Raw genomic sequence first — 21,301 nt, forward strand, 5'->3', positions numbered from 1 at the left:
GTACATATATGCAACTTATCAGTAACACGGACATTCCCACTACGCACTGATTCTATACCCTCGAACCGTCTCTGCAGACCAGCCACTTCCTTTACCACTGACCATATGGTTTTAATTTTATCCTGAGACTTAGCTATTCTATCTGCGTACCACATACTTTTTGCCTTCCTAATAACTTTTTTGAGCACCTTACAATACTGTTTGAAATGGGCTATTGCATTTAGATTGTGACTGTTTCTAACGTTTTGATATAATTGCCACTTTGTTCTACAAGATATTCTTATCCCTTTAGTCAGCCACCCAGGCTGCCTGTTTGTGCTAGTACCCTGTTTTGAACGTTCTAACGGAAAGCAACTTTCAAAGAGCACGAGAAAATTCTTGAGGAAAGCATTATATTTATCGTCTACTGAATCAGCACTATAAACATCTTGCCACTCTTGTTCCTTGATAAGGTTTACAAAAGTCTCTACAGCAACTGGATCAGCTTTCCTAAAAAGTTGGTAACTATATTTAACATGTGTTGCAGCACAAAAATCTTTTAGACTTAAAATTTGTGCATCATGATCTGAAAGGTCATTCACCATTTTGCTAACAGAAAGCCCTTCTAGTAATGACGAATGAACAAAATTATTGTCTATGGTTGTTCTACTGTTCCCTTGCACTCTCGTTGGAAAGAATACGGTTTGCATAAGATTATATGAATTAAGGAGGTCTGCCAGCATCCTTTTCCTTGCACAATCACTTATACAATTTATATTGAAGTCATCACATATAACTAACTTTTTGTATTTCCTATAAAGTGAACCAAGAACCTCCTCTAGCTTTAGCAAATATGTTGTGAAATCGGAGTCTGGGGATCTATAAACAACAATAGTAAGAAGTTTAGCTCCACTAAATTTAACCACACCTGCACAACATTCAAACACCTTTTCAGTGCAGTACTTTGAAACATCAATTGACTCAAATGGGATACCGTTTTTCACACACATGGCTACTCCCCCACACCGCAAAGAGCTCCTAGAAAAGCTGCCAGCCAACCTGTATCCTGGTAAAGGAAGCCTCTGAATTATCTCCTTATTTAAGAAGTGTTCAGATATACCAATAATTTCAGAGTCAACATCTATAAGCAGTTCACTAACTTTATCTCTAATGCCTTGTATGTTTTAATGAAATATACTAATTCCCTAAGCTTTGTCGAAAGTGGTTTCTTTGTTAGAGAGACTTCCCTTAAGCAGGAATACCTGTCAGCTGTCTTACTAGTTAAAACTAGTTTATACTGAGCCACTTCGTCAAAACACGTTTTGCTTAGTTAAAACTAGTTTTAACTGACTTTCGCTTTTGATCAGCAGTAAATTGTAGTTGTAACTAAGGCTATCCATATCAACTCGTTTCAACTAGTAAGAACATGTTCTGACTAAACTAGACAGAACTAGTTTTCACTAAATTTATTTAGGGGCAAGTATTAAAATTAAGAGCAACTATGTGTTCATTGAAATAAAAAACATCATTTTTGTATTGTGCAATGCAATATTTATTGAAAATATTGATCATACATCTAAGTCATTAATATTAACTACAGCTATACAAAAACAACCATAGAGTGAACAAACATTTTCAGGAACATTACAGAGCCATATTAACAGTATTAGTTACGAAAGTGGAAACAAAATAATCATACAGTAAAAGTATGTTAATTACTCAGACATTTGACAAAAGTGGCTACAGTTTTTATAAAAGAGAAACGTACCAAAAAAATTTAACAATTAAATTTCGATTATTTGTTATTTCAAGGCAAATTGTCGTGACATTTTGAATCACAAAGGTTTCCTTTTCCCCTACAAAAGCACCTTTTTGAAATACATGCCTTCTTACACATACAGCAAACAAATCCTTGACCTGATCCTAAGGATGCCATCTTGGCAGCAGTTATTAATGATACCTTTGTCTCTGGCACGTCTTCCAGAAGCAAGAATTTCTCTTTGGTCACGCCTAATTCGGATCTGGAAGAGAACTTTTAATCTGCTTGTTTGAAAGGCGATTAGGTAATTAATAACTATCATAAAATATATTACAATCTAAGTATTAAAACTTAAAATATTAATTAATTATTTGAATAGTTAGCAACATTTTCAGAGCATTAAATAAATGAAATAATATGTCTGACATTTGTCCTTAATTATTGAAATTAAATCAGAAATACATACCTGCAATACAATTGTCGAATATCCCACATTTCGTTCCAATATTGTGCAAGCCCTGTTCATCTTTCTGAAGGACAACTCCAATAATATTGTGGAGATCTGCTTTTGCTCTGTCGATAACAGAAATCAGTATAATTATATTGACACTGATTTCTACAGTGGCGTGTATTGAATCTGAAGCCATCTTCATTCTTTTGGCCTGTTTCGTCAGGTTTTCATGAGCGTTTTCTCTTGCTGTTCATATTTGAGACTGTCATCTCGTAATAGCTTCAGATTCTGGATCTGGAGTTATTTAAGGCTCTGCACTCGTACTAGCTACGGCTTCTGGATCCTCTTGATTGGCTGCTGCTGTTGTTGGAGACTGTATACTTGTACTGGGAAAAGCTTCTGCATCTTCTTGTCTGGCTACAGCTGTAATTTGTCCATTGCTACTAGCCATATCCGATATCTCCTCTGAGTCGTGTAATAGTTCCAGTTCATCAGGTGTCTCATTTACTGCGTCTACCACATCAATTTTATTTAAGGCCTCTTTAAGATCATCTTCATCTTGTATCTCCTTAATAACATCTAGAGGCAAACTCGAAGTCATAAGCCCTACTCGTGGTTCTGTGCTAACCATAGCTTTGTAAGGTGTTTGCCTGATACCAGAATGATATGCCAGATTTTTCATAAACTGTACAAAGCGAAGACCGTTTGACCAGTTGGTGGTAATGTTGTCTTGCATCCATGAAGCCAATATTTTTTCAACGTTTTGGTTGGTGCGTTCAACAGAACCTTGGCTTTGGCTGTGCCTCGGTTTTCCGTGAACCAGTTTACACTCAGGCCAAAATACAGCCAGCTTGTTTTTTGACATAATTAACAAATTCTCTGCCGTTGTCAGAGTGTAAATTACAAGGAGCACCGTATGGCAAAAATATATCTGCTAAATGATGTGCCACTTCCTCTGCCCTCCTGCTTTGCAGTGCACATAACAAAACAAATTTCGTCACCTGATCCTGATAGACGATTGTATACTTAAATCCACGATCTTCTTGAGTTTGCATGTCGATCAGATCAACCTGGCAACGACTGTTCATTTCTGAATGAAGTGTAGGTTTCGAAAGATGCCCCATTTTTTTAATGCTCCTTTTGCTCTGACAAGTTTCACAAATAGACAGATAAATGTTTATCATCTCCACTGTTATGTTTGCATATTTTCTTGACGTTTCAACCTTTAATCTGTCTCGACCTCCATGACCAACAGCCTGATGAACTGCTTCAACAATGTCAAAAATTTCATCGACACGTAAGTAGTACTTCAGAGGCTCTTTTCTTGTCGCTAACTTTCTGGTCCCACAAATATTAACAACCTTGTATCGATTTAATCTTCTGTACTGCTTCTGTGTCTTCTTCTCAGCTGATTGTGCTTCTTCAATTTCGTCCACTAATTTATCGTAAGATTCTTTTGTCATAACATTGTAGTGGTTTTCTCCTTTGTCGTGTTCTTCAATCTGTAACATCCTTCTCACAAATTCTTCTTTCCATCGCCTTTCTTGATTTGGATCTGCCATGATAAATACGTACAAGCTGATCTGCACGTGCTTAACCCCTCGACCATGCTATTTGTTGTGGCGAAAAGCGTCCAGTGGCGGGCTACTGTCGGCTGCTGCAGCTCTGCTCAGGTGGGGAGTTTTGGCGCCTAGAACTGTTCCCGTGCGCGCATGGGTTCACTGCTACTGGTGTGAACCCTCCCTCTACCTGCGGTCCGGCAAAGAGCTAATTGCCGGGTGATGCTGCAGAGATCCATTCCAGAATAGCACAAGCTGCTTTCTCCCTAGCGATTCTAACGGACCAGATGTGATGTGTGGCTGACGCATCGCTGCGCTTAGCTACATACCATCACAAGTGCATCTAGCAACATTCTCAATGTTATACTGAATCCACATGGTCATCTGAAACAATAACCAAGTTGAACTCTGGTAAATTGCATAGTATCCCAGAAATACCTAACGTGCACTTTTGTAGGAGTTTTCGTGATGTCTCAGCTTGTATGCACGGAAATTCTTGCCCCAACAGAACCTGTTTACGAAAATAGCGCAGAATAACATCGAATGCAGTCTTCCTAGCGGTCCTAACATGATACCCCATGCATCACATGTTGCTCTTCCTGCTTTCAGCACACACAAACGTTCTCACCGCTATGTAGAGACTCCTATATCCCAGCACAAAGGATGTCTTGTGAATGAATCGAGCATTATGATTCGCTCTTATCGAATTTACCCGCCAAATTACTGGTGCCGCCGGTATCAAAGCACCATCCACCTTTTCTTTCTTTCTGTACCGGACACGGTGGCTGAGTGGTTCTAGGCGCTTCAGTCCAGAACCGCACTGCTGCTACAGTCACAGGTTTGATTCCTGTCTCAGGCATGGATGTATGTGATGTCCTTAGGTTAGTTAGGTTTAAGTAGTTGTAAGTCTATGGGACTGGAGACCTCAGATGTTAAGTCCCATAGTGCGTAGAGCCATTTGAACCATTTCTTTCTGCAGACAAGACTTTCAGAGGTAAAAACCTATACAGATCGCCATATTGCACCGACAATTAAACCCTCCAAAGTGCCCCTACATATCGTCAAATATGGAAAGACTCTTACTCAATTACACTGCTCTCCCGCCAAGGACAGGAGATTGAATATTAGAACGTGAAACCGACCTGCAACCCATAAATATATCACCACCTACCCTACATATCATCAAATATGGAAAGACACCTACTCAATTACACTCCCCTCCCACTGAGGATAAGAGCTTGAATATTAGAGTGTGAAACGGATCTCCAACCCAACAATATATCACCGCCTACTGTCTCGATGTAGTAAACATACAATTTGCATCCCTCGCCATACAAAATCAGCCCTTTTACATCATTTGTACATATACCGCAAAGACAGACAGCACAGTACGTGCACTCGCACCAGTAGATATTTATCATGAGGTCAGGCAGGCATCCTCCCCCAAAGTATGACTAGTGTTCCCTCAGTGGATTGAAGTCACTCTCAGAACTGTTCTACAAATTCGGCCTCGTTTCCCCCCTCGGCACAAATGCATTACTGGTTCTGACCTGCTCGCTTTTCTACACCTATCTCCAGACTCTGGGATTACAAGAACATATCTAATTTCGCATCGTTTGCTAGAATATCATACCATTTTCGCAGTAATTCGTGATATCAAGCACATATCAATATCGCTTGCATAGCAGTACCGCTCGCATGATATAATTCCGAAGATATAGACTGGAAATTATTTCTCAAGAAAACCGAAACCTTAGCTAGGTGGGATGTGCTGTAAACAACTGACTAACTAGAAACCTGTTATGTCTGCGAAGACATATACTCGGAAACACGAAAAAAAAATAGAAAACTGATATTTCCATTCATGAATACCGATGTCAGTGATATAGCAGATTCCAAATCATCCCTATAATTTACAAGGTCAACTGAGGTGTTTCTCATGTATAGAGAAGTGGCAAACGTATCTTCCACATGCTAGATGCACATGCCACAATCGATCTTCTCTCAACTAAATAAAGGCGCGAAATGTGCAGAAGCAGTCAACCGAACAATTTACATTGGAGGGAATAATAGTCCAACACAAACACACCTCCATATTCAATTTCAAATTTCCACGTGATCACGAAAGCTGTCCAACACATACTAAGTATTAGTCCACTATTCGGTAGTCATCCAAGGTGCAGTAACCTGGTCCCACTATTCACGTGCGGCCGTTGGCATTGGGTCACAGTGCTGATCCGTCGTTTCACCGTATCCTCCACAGATGGGCCAAGGAAATGTGACACCAAGGGGGTATGAGTTCGTGCAACATGTGGTCGTGCATTTTCTTGCTGAAAAATGGCGTCTGGGGTGTTGTGCAGAAAGGATATGGCTAGGGTCGCAGGATATCATTCACGTAGGTAACACTGCTCACAGTGCGCTGGAAATGCACCAACTGTGATTTGTGGTTGTACCCAATAGCACCCCATATCATAAGACATAAGGTGGTGCTGTACATCTTGTGCGAATGCAGTCACATCATTGGCCAGTGTTGAAATTAATATAAAATTGCTAAAATTGTTCGCGCCATCAACTGTGATGCTTATTATCACAGTACATCGGCGGTGTCTTTTCCATACCATCCGTGCATTGGCGCGCTGTTGGTTACCACATAATGATTGACTGACATCGCTTGTTTGAGTTGGGGGATGAGTTTTGTGGATGGGTGACACCTTCTGGGGGTCGCTCGCGCCGAAACAGTGATTGCATACATGAGTTCAATATGAGGAATCAGTCGAAAGGGAAATCAGAGCCATCATCCATTCCGTCACTGTGACAGATTAGTTTAAATGTAGAGGTCGTCAATCATTTTCGAACATTAGTTTGTAAACTCTACACAACGCAACCAAACTCTTCTAGTTTCCTTATGTTGTAACTGTCTTATTTAAAATCATCCACCGTATGTCGTGTGTTATGGTAGCCGCAGTAACAAAATGATTTACACTGTGCGATGTCTAGTTTTCTGCGGGAGGCTGTGGATCAGAGAGTCTTAATGTCAGTTTAGGACCTGACACAGACCTCTAAGTCGTCGCAGAAAAAGAAAATGTATGGCAGTGTACAAAGCGTGTTAGAAAACAATGTTTCAAACAACGACACAGGGTCACATGGAGCGTCTCTTGCAACTTACTGTATAGCCTGTGGGATACGGTCATCATCCTACAGTAAGGGTGATGAAACTTTAAACTGATCTGTGCAGTTGATCAATACCAGTATATTTAATATGATCATCACATGTGCTCGAAGCCTGCACGTATGTGGTATTTGGTTTCGATACATGGGAGGAGAGAGGTGCGTTAAAAATCTTATCTTTTTCTCTATCAGATGAAGTTAGTTGAGCTTTTATAGTTCATAATTTTTCTCTGGCAGATGGAATAGAACAACGATGACAGACTGTTTGGGTGATAGACGTGAATGGACCCTGGAGAAGCACCACAATGCAGTAGCAAAATCCACATCCTTACCCCAGCTCCCATACTGTCTTTTATACTACCTCGTGTTGAAGGATCAGGTTTCGTTTCTGTTGAATGATCCAAACACGGTTCTGTCACAGTAACTCAGCTTAGCTTGTTTCTACATGGCTTGTCGAAGGTGGCAGCCGTAGCTTTCTCTGACTTCTGCTCCGTTCCAACTTACATTGGAACAATCACACTCGCAAAGCTGTAGGGATGGTAGTGCAGAGTCTGAGGGGTAGTTTCAAGATACATGAGGGCTACCTAAAACACGTTGGAATTTTACTGTAGCAGATAGGTTCGAGAAAGGCGGCTCATTTTCGAAATATGTGAGTGCCAGAAATATGATATGACATTAAGACAGAATGTGTTACAAATACGGGAGTAATATCTAGTGGGGGCGGCGTGAAGGGGTTGCACATATCTGTTCCATACCACGCTCCTTAGCCGAATCACTTTCAAAATTGGATAATTTTATTACGAGGTTGCACCGTCAGCGACGTGTAACTGCACTGCAGGTGTGATAATAAACACTCCGGCGATCACCGTCTATATTCAGTGTCATGGTATTTGTCTGGAAAAATCACGTGAGTCGTAGCTAATATCATACATGGATTTAGAAAGCCGGAATAGCTTTTAACATGGATACATGTGTGCACCTGTAGAACCAAGACCGCTTGTGACAGTAACATACAGTAGTTGCTGCGATCGGGTTTTTTAACATATGAGACGATTACGGCTCTCTTTCTAAGACACACTGGTATCACTCACAAGAAAAACCCATGAGAAACGTCCATCCATCACTGATCTTCTTTCAGTATTATTTTGTATCGTAGGTAATCAGTTATTGACGAAGTATTATACTTAGTAGTAGAGGGTGCGTGATAGGTTCGCCTTGAGCATCAGCCTTATAAAGTATGTGTTTGTGTTCTCACATATGCAAAGGAAATGACTATGGCCATTCATAAGGAAGGTAAGGATTTGACGTCTAGTACTGTGATAGCAAAGGGAAGATTATGTCAGGTCATAAGAATGGTACTGATATTTCTATTTCCAGAGCCATAGCCACGAGCAGTGTGTATTTCTGATACTTTGGTCATTGTCAAATGTCATTCAACTGAGACAGAGATCGCAACATTTAGTTGTAAGTACAGGGATGAAATACACTCCTGGAAATTGAAATAAGAACACCGTGAATTCATTGTCCCAGGGAGGGGAAACTTTATTGACACATTCCTGGGGTCAGATACATCACATGATCACACTGACAGAACCACAGGCACATAGACACAGGCAACAGAGCATGCACAATGTCGGCACTAGTACAGTGTATATCCACCTTTCGCAGCAATGCAGGCTGCTATTCTCCCATGGAGACGATCGTAGAGATGCTGGATGTAGTCCTGTGGAACGGCTTGCCATGCCATTTCCACCTGGCGCCTCAGTTGGACCAGCGTTCGTGCTGGACGTGCAGACCGCGTGAGACGACGCTTCATCCAGTCCCAAACATGCTCAATGGGGGACAGATCCGGAGATCTTGCTGGCCAGGGTAGTTGACTTACACCTTCTAGAGCACGTTGGGTGGCACGGGATACATGCGGACGTGCATTGTCCTGTTGGAACAGCAAGTTCCCTTGCCGGTCTAGGAATGGTAGAACGATGGGTTCGATGACGGTTTGGATGTACCGTGCACTATTCAGTGTCCCCTCGACGATCACCAGTGGTGTACGGCCAGTGTAGGAGATCGCTCCCCACACCATGATGCCGGGTGTTGGCCCTGTGTGCCTCGGTCGTATGCAGTCCTGATTGTGGCGCTCACCTGCACGGCGCCAAACACGCATACGACCAAGGCAGTAGCGACTCTCATTGCTGACGACGACACGTCTCCATTCGTCCCTCCATTCACGCCTGTCGCGACACCACTGGAGGCGGCCTGCACGATGTTGGGGCGTGAGCGGAAGACGGCCTAACGGTGTGCGGGACCGTAGCCCAGCTTCATGGAGACGGTTGCGAATGGTCCTCGCCGATACCCCAGGAGCAACAGTGTCCCTAATTTGCTGGGAAGTGGCGGTGCGGTCCCCTACGGCACTGCGTAGGATCCTACGGTCTTGGCGTACATCCGTGCGTCGCTGCGGTCCGGTCCCAGGTCGACGGGCACGTGCACCTTCCGCCGACCACTGGCGACAACATCGATGTACTGTGGAGACCTCACGCCCCACGCGTTGAGCAATTCGGCGGTACGTCCACCCGGCCTCCCGCATGCCCACTATACGCCCTCGCTCAAAGTCCGTCAACTGCACATGCGGTTCACGTCCACGCTGTCGCGGCATGCTACCAGTGTTAAAGACTGCGATGGAGCTCCGTATGCCACGGCAAACTGGCTGACACTGACGGCGGCGGTGCACAAATGCTGCGCAGCTAGCGCCATTCGACGGCCAACACCGCGGTTCCTGGTGTGTCCGCTGTGCCGTGCGTGTGATCATTGCTTGTACAGCCCTCTCGCAGTGTCCGGAGCAAGTATGGTGGATCTGACACACCGGTGTCAATGTGTTCTTTTTTCCATTTCCAGGAGTGTAGATAATATCCTGAGGACGGCTGCAGGTGTTGCGTTTTATTACATTGAATGAAAGTGTCCGCACGTTCCAACATTGGAGGAGTTACAGATGACTGTGGCCAACTAGCACATGGGAGATAGGGCAGATTGGTACAAATGGTTCTAAGCACTATGGAACTCAATATCTGAGGTCATCTGTTCCTTAGACTTAGAACTACTTAAACCTAACTAACCTAAGGACATCACACACATCCATGCCCAAGGCAGGATTCAAACCTGCGACAGTAGCAGCCGCTTTGTTCCGGACTGAAGCGCCTAGAGCCGGTCGGCCACAGTGGCCGCCTAGGCAGGCCATCTTGGAGGTTATGCACAGCGCCACCACGTAGCAGTACTTCACGAAACTATTCCACGATGTCCCGTAATAAATTACTCGTTTCTTCAGCCTAAGCTGGCCGAGAAAAGTTGCATTACTTATTGAACGCACCTGGTAATTCAGCCATGCTTTCCGTTTAGGATACATCAGGTAAATGTGAATCGCTAGCGAGCGGCCAAAGCGTCAGCACAGAGACTAGAAAGTGCAGGTGCGAGGACGTCTGGTCTGTTTTTCTCTGAAGGCGGCACTTCGAACGAGCGTCACGCGTCGGCATACCGCAGACCGTTCTGAATGAATATGCAGCAGTTAGCGGGCCTACAGCAGCTACCGCATCTTCGAACGGCAGGGGGCAGCTGCTATGTGCTTCGCGAGAGCGAGAGGTGAGGTCACCGTACAGGGCAACGGCACTTTGGCAGTCCCAAGTAAAAGCGCAGCCATCCGCCTCGAAGAAACTGCAGCGAGAGTTCAACTGTACATTCACGATTTTGTTACTTGAGCGCTGCAGCTTAGCTGAAACTGGTCTTTCTATCTAATTCAGCTCTTTTTCCGTTCATGTATATCATGGCAGAAGGTGAAAACGGGTGACAGACGGATGGCAGATAATGATAAATTGCCGTGTGCCGCGAACATTTCACGTGGTTTACCACGTGGGCGCACCCGAATACTACAGAATATTTTCAATTAAGATTTCAATCTGGAGACTGCGAATGAGCAGCCTAGTAAAAATAAATTAAAATAATTTAATTTCTGTAACTCCACTCATAAATGTCTTACAGCATAATATTCAAGAACGAATCTTCTATGAGGACAGAAGCACCCAACTCACAAGGACTCTTACTAAGAAAGTACACTACTGGCCATTAAAACTGCTACACCACGAAGATGACGTGCTACAGACGCGAAATTTAACTGACAGGAATAAGTTGCTGTGATATGCAAATGATCAGCTTTTCAGAGCATTCACACAAAGTTGGCGCCGGTGGCGACACCTACAACGTGCTGACATGAGGAAAGTTTCCAACCGATTTCTCATACACAAACAGCAGTTGACTGGCGTTGCCTGGTGAAACGTTGTTGTGATGCCTCGTGTAAGGAGGAGAAATGCGTACCATCTCGTTTCCGACTTTGATAAAGGGCGGATTGTAACCTATCGCGATTGCGGTTTATCGTATGGCGACATTGCTGCTCGCGTTGGTCGAGATCCAATGACTGTAGGCAGAATATGGAATCGGTGGGTTCAGGAGGGTAATACGGAACGTCGTGCTGGATCCCAACGGCCGCGTATCACTAGCAGTCGAGATGACAGGCATCTTATCCGCATGGCTGTAACGGATCGTGCAGCCACGTCTCGATCCCTGAATCAACATATGGGGACGTTAGCAAGACAACAACCATCTGCACGAACAGTTCGACGACATTTGCGGTAGCATTCACTATCAGCTCGGAGACCATCGCTGCGGTTACCCTTGACGCTGCATCACAGACAGGAGCGCCTGCGATGGTGTACTCAACGACGAACCTGCCTGCACGAATGGCAAAACGTCATTTTTTCGTATAAATCCAAGTTCTGTTTACAGCATCATGATGGTCGCATCCGTGTTTGGCGACATCGCGGTGAACGCACATTGGAAGCGTGTATTCGTCATCGGCCATATTGGCGTATCACCCGGCGTGATGGTGTGGGGTGCCATTGGTTACACGTCTCGATCACCTCTTGTTCGCATTGACAGCACTTTGGGCAGTGGACGTTACATTTCAGATGTGTTACGACCCGTGGCTCTACCCTTCATTCGATCCCTGCGAAACCCTACATTAAGCAGGATTATGCGCGACCGCATGTTTTAGGTCCAGTACGGGCCTTTCTGGATACAGAAAATGGTCGACTGCTGCCCTGACCAGCACATTCTCCATATCTCTCACCAATTGAAAACGTCTGGTCAATGGTGGCCGAGCAACTGGCTCGTCACAATACGCCAGTCACTACTCATGTTTAACAGTGGTATCGTGTTGAAGCTGCATAGGCAGCTGTGCCTGCACATGCCTTCCAAGCTCTGTTTGACTCAATGTCCAGGCGTATGAAGGCCGTTATTAGCGCCAGAGGTGGTTGTTCTGGGTACTGGTTTATCAGGTTCTATGCACCCAAATTTCGTGAAAATGTAATCACTTGTCAGTTCTAGTATAATATATTTGTCCAATGAATACTCGTTTATCATCTGCATTTCTTATTGGTGTAGCAATTTTAATGGCCAGTAGAGTACACAAACTTTTGCGAAAACTGTAATACCGATTTAGAATGGTCTACATTATGCCACATTCATAGTATTCCTATAGTACCGCATTACAGGTAAGTGTCAAAGCTCGCAATAGGTGTAGGCCAACCAACGCTCTCTCTTGCGTGACCAGAACGGTCAACAACAGATCCTCTCAATGAAGTTCTAGCAGTCAAGGTGTAAATTACGATACCAGCGCCATTAAGAGTCATCGACATCAAAATACCCAATATCAGCGGGTGTGTGATGCGAAAGCGAGTAGTAAGATCGGGCTCCTGAAATGTATTACTCACAGCGAGACTTTTGTTTGGTGCCAGAGATGCTGCAACGACTGTGATGCGTGCGCTGTACGAAGTGACGAGGGATTAAGATGACTAAGGATCTACGTAATGTGATCGTAGCACTGGTTGATCGCCACATCGTTAGTGCGGCCACAGCTGCGTCCACAGTGCTGTTACGAAGCTGGAGCACTCCAACGGCTGTGGACCTGGCTGCGTCAGTGATTAAACGTGGTCTGCTGTGGAATGGACTGCCAAGTGACGTGTCTTACTCCACCAGCATCCACTATCCAGAAACCGCCAGTGGTATGCTACACACAGAACAACAACTGTGCAAAACCAATCATGCATTGCACCGCAAAAAACAGCATGCTTAGTTCTCAAAGTATCACTACGAAGGCAGTCGGCAATTAAAATCAACGATACGAAAACAAAACCGAAGATGTAACTTGATACCTGGGAATACACAGCTATGTTGCTTCAACGAGCACATACGACTAATCACGAACAAAACCGAAAGTATTCTTCTCAAATTAGCGACATTAAATTGGACACTGTACAGAGTACAACTTTCACACATAAGAATGTACCACTGTGCACTTTTTGAGTTGGTATTGAGCTTTTCAGCTAGTACATGTGTACATAGACTCGCTCTCGTCATGAACAGTATCATGAGTGTGCTACTTAGACTGTCTGGGACGTTCGGCACCACATCAGTCGATTCGCCGTATGTTGTGCTTGGAATATAACCGACTTATATAATCATCAGATATCGGGCCGAAATATACTGACTAAGGATGGGTAGACCAGAGAAAGTGTTGCAGATCATTAGGTAGCACATAGAAAATAGATGCTAACAAAAAGCTTGGCGTGGGCACTTGGAAAAAAGAGGGGATCAAAAGTGGTAAGGACCGTCGAGCGGTTTCGGAAGCACCACGACAATCTCGGCCGAAGCATGGTTCATTTTGCGACTGGACGTGGCTCTTATTCCATGCCATTGCGGCGCGTGTGACTTCTAGAAAACGATCAGTGCACATGGTTCAAATGGCTCTGAGCACTATGGGACTTAACATCTACGGTCATCAGTCCCCTAGAACTTAGAACTGCTTAAACCTAACTAACCTAAGGACATCACACACATCCATGCCCGAGGCACGATTCGAACCTGCGACCGTAGCGGTCACGCGGTTCCAGACTGAAGCGCCTAGAACCGCACGGCCACACCGGCCGGCTCAGTGCACATGACGGAAGTTTTTCTCCCCAGAGCGCTTCCTTTTGAAGCGCACTGGATACAGGCACTTACGTAACATCATAGAACACACAACAGAAACTACAGTATACAAAGCACTGGGGAACCCAGATACATGTGCAGAACTGAACGTAGTTGCTAACAACATTTCGAAAGCACAACAAGAAACATAGAGGGTGTTTCAGAAGTGGTGGTCAATTTTCGGGGATATGACAGGAATGATCATTGGAAATTAGAAATTCAAGTAAACATGGGCTCTAAAACGCATAACTTAGGCGCTATGAACAATTCTTGATCTTCGATACTGTGAAACAAATCTCTTCTACTGCAAGCTCATTGCTTTCCATATTTTGGGAAGTGATAGTATGGACCAAAACAAGAAAAAAGTCCAGTAAACGTGCACTCTAGAATGCATACCTTAAAAGTTATGAGCACTTGTTCATTAGAAGAGTTGTATTTCAAAGTAGCGAAGATGAGCAAATGCTTAAAGCTCTTAAGGTATGCAATTTAGAGCACATGTTTGCTCGTCATTTTTTTCTTGTTTTGGTCTATACTACCTCTTCCCAAAATATGGAAACCAAGTGCTTGCAATAGAAGAGATTTGTTTTACAGTATCGAAGATCAATAACTGCTCATAGCTCTTAGGGTACGTGTTTTAAAGCCTATGTTTACTTGATTTTTTTGTTTCGAATCATCATTCCTGTCATATGGCTCTGAGCACTATGGGATTTAACATCTATGGTCATCAGTCCCCTAGAACTTAGAACTACTTAAACCTAACTAACCTAAGGACAGCACACAACACCCGGCCATCACGAGGCCGAGAAAATCCCTGACCCCGCCGGGAATCGAACCCGGGAACCCGGGCGTGGGAAGCGAGAACGCTACCGCTCGACCACGAGATGCGGGCTTCTGTCATATCCCTGAATACTGACCATCACTTCTGAAACACCCTGTATAAAGTGACTCATCGATAGAGGAAGTGCGGAGAGAAAGACAGACCGACATAGACAGTTCGAGTAGCTCCAGCACTGATAATGAAACGAGTGACAGTGACAACATTGCTATAACACAGACACACAAAACGCACGTAACATGAAACACATTAAAGTACACAACAAGGAACATAAACATCAGTCGAAGATCTCAGAGTGAATATCGTTAAGCATGAATGTAATTAAAAGCAGAAGTAATTAGAATAGTCCGTGGGTAGACATTATTCTAGAATCCACGTTAATCCTGTACACATCATTGTTAAGTACACTACTGGCCATTAAAATTGCTACACCAATAAGAAATGCAGATGATAAACGGGTATTCATTGGACAAATATGTTATACTAGAACTGATATGTGATTACATTTTCACGCAATTTGGGTGCATAGATCCTGAGAAACCAGTACCCAGAACAACCACCTCTGGCCTTAATAACGGCCTTCATACGCCTGGGCATTGAGTCAAACAGAGCTTGGATGGTGTGTACAGGTACAGCTGCCCATGCAGCTTCAACACGATACCACAGTTCATCAAGACTAGTGACTGGCATATTGTGTCGAGCCAGTGGCTCGGCCATCATTGACCAGACATTTTCAATTTGGTGAGAGATCTGGGGAATGTGCTGGCCAGGGCAGCAGTCGAACATTTACTGTATCCAGAAAGGCCCGTACAGCACCTGCAACATGCGGTCGTGCATTGTCCTGCTGAAATGTAGGGTTTCGCAGGGATCGAATGAAGGGTAGAGCCACGGGTCGTAACACATCTGAAATGTAACGTCCACTATTCAAAGTGCCGTCAATGCGAACAAGAGGTGACCGAGACGTGTTACCAATTGCACCCCATACCACCACGCCGGGTGATACGCCAGTATGGCGATGACGAATGCACGCATGCAATGTGCGTTCACCGCGATGTCGCCAAACACGGATGCGACAATCATGACGTACACCATCTGTTGACTCAGGGATCGAGACGTGGCTGCACGATCCGTTACAGCCATGCGGATAAGATGCCTGTCATCTCAACAGCTAGTGATACGAGGCCGGTAGGGTCCAGCACGGCGTTCCGTAGTTCCCTCCTGAACCCACCGATTCCATATTCTGCTAACAGACATTGGATTTCGACCAACGCGAGCAGCAATGTCGCGATACGATAAACCGTAATCGCGATAAGCTACAATTCGACCTTTATCAAAGTCGGAAACGTGATGGTACGCATTTGTACTTACACGAGGCGTCAGAACAACGTTTCACCAGGCAATGCCGGTCAACTGCTGTTTGTCGGCCGGTGTGGCCGTGCGGTTAAAGGCGCTTCAGTCTGGAATCGCGTGACCGCTACGGTCGCAGGTTCGAATCCTGCCTCGGGCATGGATGTGTGTGATGTCCTTAGGTTAGTTAGGTTTAATTAGTTCAAAGTTCTAGGCGACTGATGACCTCAGAAGTTAAGTCGCATAGTGCTCAGAGCCATTTTTTGAACTGCTGTTTGTGTGTGAGAACTCGGTTGGAAACTTTCCTCATGTCAGCACGTTGTAGGTGTCGCCACCGGCGACAACCTTGTGTGAATGCTCTGAGAAGCTAATCATTTGCATGTCACAGCTTCTTCTTCTTCTTCTTGTCGGTTAAATTTCGCGTCTGTAGCACGTCATCTTCGTGGTGTAGCAATTTTAATGGCCAGTAGTGTAGTAATATAAATGAACGCATCGTTGGAAATGTAAGAATATGAATGTAGTATAAATGTGATATAAAGTAAGTAAGCAGTGATTCAAACAGTGTTAATATACAGCACTGACACATCATGGCTACTACGCAATATATACAAAATTACCAAGTGTAGTACTCAAAGAAACTATTTGTATTATACACTTATCTTTTTACAAGATTAATAATTAGGTTAGTTGTGGCTTTTTGTTACTTTCTACAGCCACATAAGATCTGTATATAACTTAATTAGATTACATCGTTGCAGGATTCTCTAATCACTTCCGACGTTACCTGAATGACACCATTCCAGGACGGTGGACTGTAAGAGGGGGAGCAGAAGATGAACTTCATCGCCGGTGGTCTTACAGGTCTCCATACTTTACAACTTGTGACTTTTATCTGTGGAGTTACGTAAGAGACAGTGTTTTTATCCCACATAATCTTGACACTCTTGGAAGTCTGCGACATCGCATTGTTGAAGCTGTGGTTTCTCCATGCTACTCTATCCTGTGCAAGCTCCTTCATCTCCCGGTACCTACCTGCAACCTACATCCTTCTGAATCTGCTTAGTGTATTCATATCTTGAACTATTAATCCTATTAACTTGTGTATTTTTACATACCTAATGTGTGACATGGGTCTGAGTTGATCTCTGATGCAATTACCTGATAAGAATGAATTATAGATAATAGCAGTACTAATCTACACGGGCATCGTGTTATAAGGAAGAGGAAAGCTATCGATTACACACCCTTACTCTGGCACCACTTACCAAGTGATCTAAAATGTCAAGTAAACATCAAAATTAACTTCTAAAAATTAAAATAAAATCGTCTTGAAAATATTAAGATTCCGATAAGCATCCCAGCATTGTAGAGGATGCCGAAAGGAACAAAAGGACAAGAAAGACCGATGTGCGTCAACTTATAAAGTTGACATTACAAAGCGTCGAAAATAAGGGGAGAAAGGCCAATCAGTACCATCCCAATTTACAAGGTTAACAAACCTAAATTTCTACATACATCACTTAACATCGTCGAAAACAGTTGGGCTAACATACACCAATGTTCCCTCCTAAGGATGGGGTTGGGATGTGAAAATAATCGAAAATTTATTTGTTCGAATTCATGGTTTTCTGGGTTGATGAGGTCATTCCCCGCTGAATCTGATGACTTATAGTCTCTAGTGGTTGGAGTGAGCGCTCAGAAGAGGTGACATGGTGGTCGTAGGAAGGGGTGACATGTAGAGCATGGAGCAGTGATATATATGAAGCATGGAGCAATCATAACTAGGGAGAAACGTGAACGAGACCATTTCGCTTATGTACACACTGTAGGTGGGCACGTTGCTGGCAACGGGGCCCTACTCGTTTTATGGGTGGAGAATTCGATTTTCTGTAGCAGTGATCGCATAATTCGAACATGAGTTGAGTCTCTCATGAAACTCACTGCGGTGTGCGTACTGTAAGACCTTCGGTACACACACCATCAGATTATTTGACTTGTCGCTCTAACGAAGTAGGCGAGTGTCAGCAAAATGTCTCGTGGTCTTATCGTGGTGTGTTTATCTTCTGCCGTTAGGTCAGACGATAGAAATGCCACTTGCATGCTTAGAGTAGCAGATTGACGGTGACCAACTTTAAACAGAACTTGATTAATTTTCCCACACATTTATTAAAATAATAAAAAGCATAGACATTACGTAACTTGATTCTGAATGCTGTTTACAATTGACAATCTGAAGTTCCTTTGGTCTTGGTACGTTAATCTTATTCTCACATATCTCTGATACTTGACAAAGTGTCTATTCATTTATCTTCATGGCTATGTACAGGAATATGGTAATCTTATTAGGCGCAGACTGAAACTTGACTATAGACTGGTACAGACTAATGTAGACTGGTACAGACAGGTGCAGATAAATGCAGACTGACTAATCAGAGGTCTGTACACTCGTTATAATACCTCACGCGTTCAGGTATCACTGCGCGAGTGTGATCCACGAGGAGAAAAGGTTAAAGGTTCTAAGTTAGCAGCAATCTCATTGGCTGCGTTACATATTAATACACGGATCGGAGGAAGCAGAATTTGGTCCGCCTCTAAGACAGCGCCATCTCGTAGCGCGGAGACGGACGAGCGCTGCGCCTGCGCTGTTGTGCTTAGAGGGGCGCGCTCTAGTGGGAAAGTTGTGTACGCGCTGACTACGCGGAACTATGTACACAACACTCACTCAACAAATTTTGTGACACAGCGAACCATTGGTAAGATCACAGCGTGACACAGAAAGTGGTTGCGACTATTTTGAGATGTGCGCGCTTTCAAGTAACAAGTGATCATAATGCATAGATCAGGACATAACAGCCCATGAGTAACTGCATTAAGGGAAGGTTGGTACCACTTTCTCACGGACTGTCGGAAGGGGGCGGAATACACATCAACTGCAGCAGACTTGAACAGAATTTCAGCTCAGATTGTCAACAGTGGTCGTTAAAGTGTCTTGTCTATGCACGGAGACACGTGGTAGCGCCACAGGCAACACACGACCACAGTGGGCAATCACTCGGCGAGAAGGAACAGTGCAGATGAGAGTGCCAAAAGGATCTGCCTTTAACTGTCTGAGGAGTCGGGATTTAGTGCTGTGTCCGGAAAACGACGAGTTTGTTCCTGAATAGAGCGTGGAACAGAACGAGCGCAGAATATAGCATACGTCGATCAAATACGGGCAGAGAGGCCAAGGACGAAATGTGTCAAAGTGAGTCAGTGAAGTTTTCGAGTGATAAATGACAAAACAATGCCATAGAATAAATGTAAAGAATGATATATCCCCTCTTCTGTTAGCTTGATTCTCCAACGAAATTCTGGAGTATGGAACAAAACGTTGAATTAGTACACAGGCTCTTCAGTCACGTTTGGCAGAAAAAACACAAAGACGCTGAAAAAACTGCCTCGCGTTTGCGGAAAATTTTGCCATACTTTCTGATAGCCATATACATGTAACCATACAAATCAGTTTCCTTGAACAGATATTGAAAAGACCGGGTTAATGGATACATACAGTAAAAAGAAATATGACGAATGTAAACCATGCTCCAAGTTCACTAATAATAGAAACAGATGGCATAGAGAAGTAAAAGTGTTAAAATATTTGGAAAACATAAGTAATGGTGCAGAAAAACTTGCCTCATTAGACCAAAAACACCGAAGTTGCAAAACAGCTCTTGCTAATTAGTGTCAGGAATTGTTCAAAATCCGCGCGGGGTAGCCGCGCGGTCAGGGCGTCTTGTCACGGTCCGCGCTGCTCCTCTCGCGGAGGTTCGAGTCCTCCCTCGGGCATAAATGTGTGGGTGTTGTCCATAGCGTAAGTTAGTTCAAGTTAGATTAAGTAGTGTGTAAGCTTAGGGACCAATGACCTAAGCAATTTAGTCCCATAAGATCTTACCACAAATTTACAAAAAAAAAAAAAAAAAAAAAAAAAAAAATGCTCAAGAACTTCGACAGTGGAAAGGCGAAATCAGTACACAACATCGAAATACAACAAAATACTTGGATATATTCCTGCTAGCTGGTTACTGCAGTCATATGTGTGTGTGTGTGTGTGTGTGTGTGTGTTTTTCTGGGTTAGAGGCGCTCAACGACGAGGTTATCAGCGCCCTTACAAAATTAGTAGAAACGATGTGGTTAAAACGCAGAAAATGCGAGAAAAGAGACAAACCATACTGCCTAACAAAATAGTGAAACACCCAGAAGACACGGTTTTTACGACTGTATGTGAAGGCCACTCTCAGGAACTACTGCAGGTATTTCGGTACGGTTTTCACTGCTAGACAGACTGATTCACGGTGAAGGTCCATATACAAAATATACTACGACTACCAGACAAGTCGTTCGGCAGTAGAGGCCTAGCGCTGCCCGTGCCAAGCAGGGACGGGCCGCTAATTAATTAAGTCTCATTGCCGGCATTCAGCTGATTTACCACCTAACAACTTTTGTTCCCTTACATCAAACAAAAATGAGTACACAGCGATATTCACCACATCGTACAGTTGTTGAATTGTTCCAAAACCATGTTTTTGGCCACCGATTGAAATCAAAAACAGCTGTTTCCGTAACTGGTTCGATCGCATGCAAGAGTGCGTAGATGTTAAAGATGAATATTTTGCGAAACACAAAAAAGCAATTTTTGCCATAAAACGTTTTTATTTTATCGTTTTTATTAAAATTTAAAAGGTAGCTCACGAAGGGTTATTGGCGGCTTTTGGTTGAAAAGTGGTAAAAAAAGTTGTTGCACAAGAAAGAATGAAATCGAACGGGCTATGGTGCAGCAGCCTTAGTGATACATTTTCAGTCAGAAAAACAGTCTACGTTGCAAATGACAGAAGAAAACTTTGATTATCTATTACGTCTCTTTGAGGTATCATCGGAATTTATACGTGGAAAAAATGAATAGAAACAGATGAGAGGTAGGCCTGTTGCCTTGTGTAGAGTGTCAAGGTGGTTCAAAATGGTTCAAATGTCTCTAGACACTATGGGACTTTCATCTGAGGTCATCAGTCCCCTAGACCTAACAAACCTAAGGACATCATACACATCCATGCCCGAGGCAGGATTCGAACCTGCGACCGTAGCAGCAGCGCGATTCCGGACTG

At 43.7% G+C, this 21,301-nt stretch overlaps 1 protein-coding gene across 1 annotated transcript; it reads right to left on the reverse strand.

Moving 5' to 3' along the window:
- Positions 1 to 3,019: 3,019 nt before the first annotated feature.
- Positions 3,020 to 3,751, reverse strand: LOC124594323 (KRAB-A domain-containing protein 2-like). Its single transcript, XM_047132686.1, has one exon. The coding sequence runs from the start codon at positions 3,749 to 3,751 to the stop codon at positions 3,020 to 3,022; it is 732 nt and encodes a 243-aa protein (XP_046988642.1).
- Between the last annotated feature and the right edge of the window lie 17,550 nt (positions 3,752 to 21,301).

Source organism: Schistocerca americana, chromosome 2 (genome assembly GCF_021461395.2).
Source record: "Schistocerca americana isolate TAMUIC-IGC-003095 chromosome 2, iqSchAmer2.1, whole genome shotgun sequence".
Classification (NCBI taxonomy): domain Eukaryota; kingdom Metazoa; phylum Arthropoda; class Insecta; order Orthoptera; family Acrididae; genus Schistocerca; species Schistocerca americana.

What these genes read in the sequence shown, in the direction of transcription:
- LOC124594323 (XM_047132686.1), bottom strand. Translation starts at nt 3,751, where the DNA reads ATGGCAGATCCAAATCAAGAAAGGCGATGGAAAGAAGAATTTGTGAGA.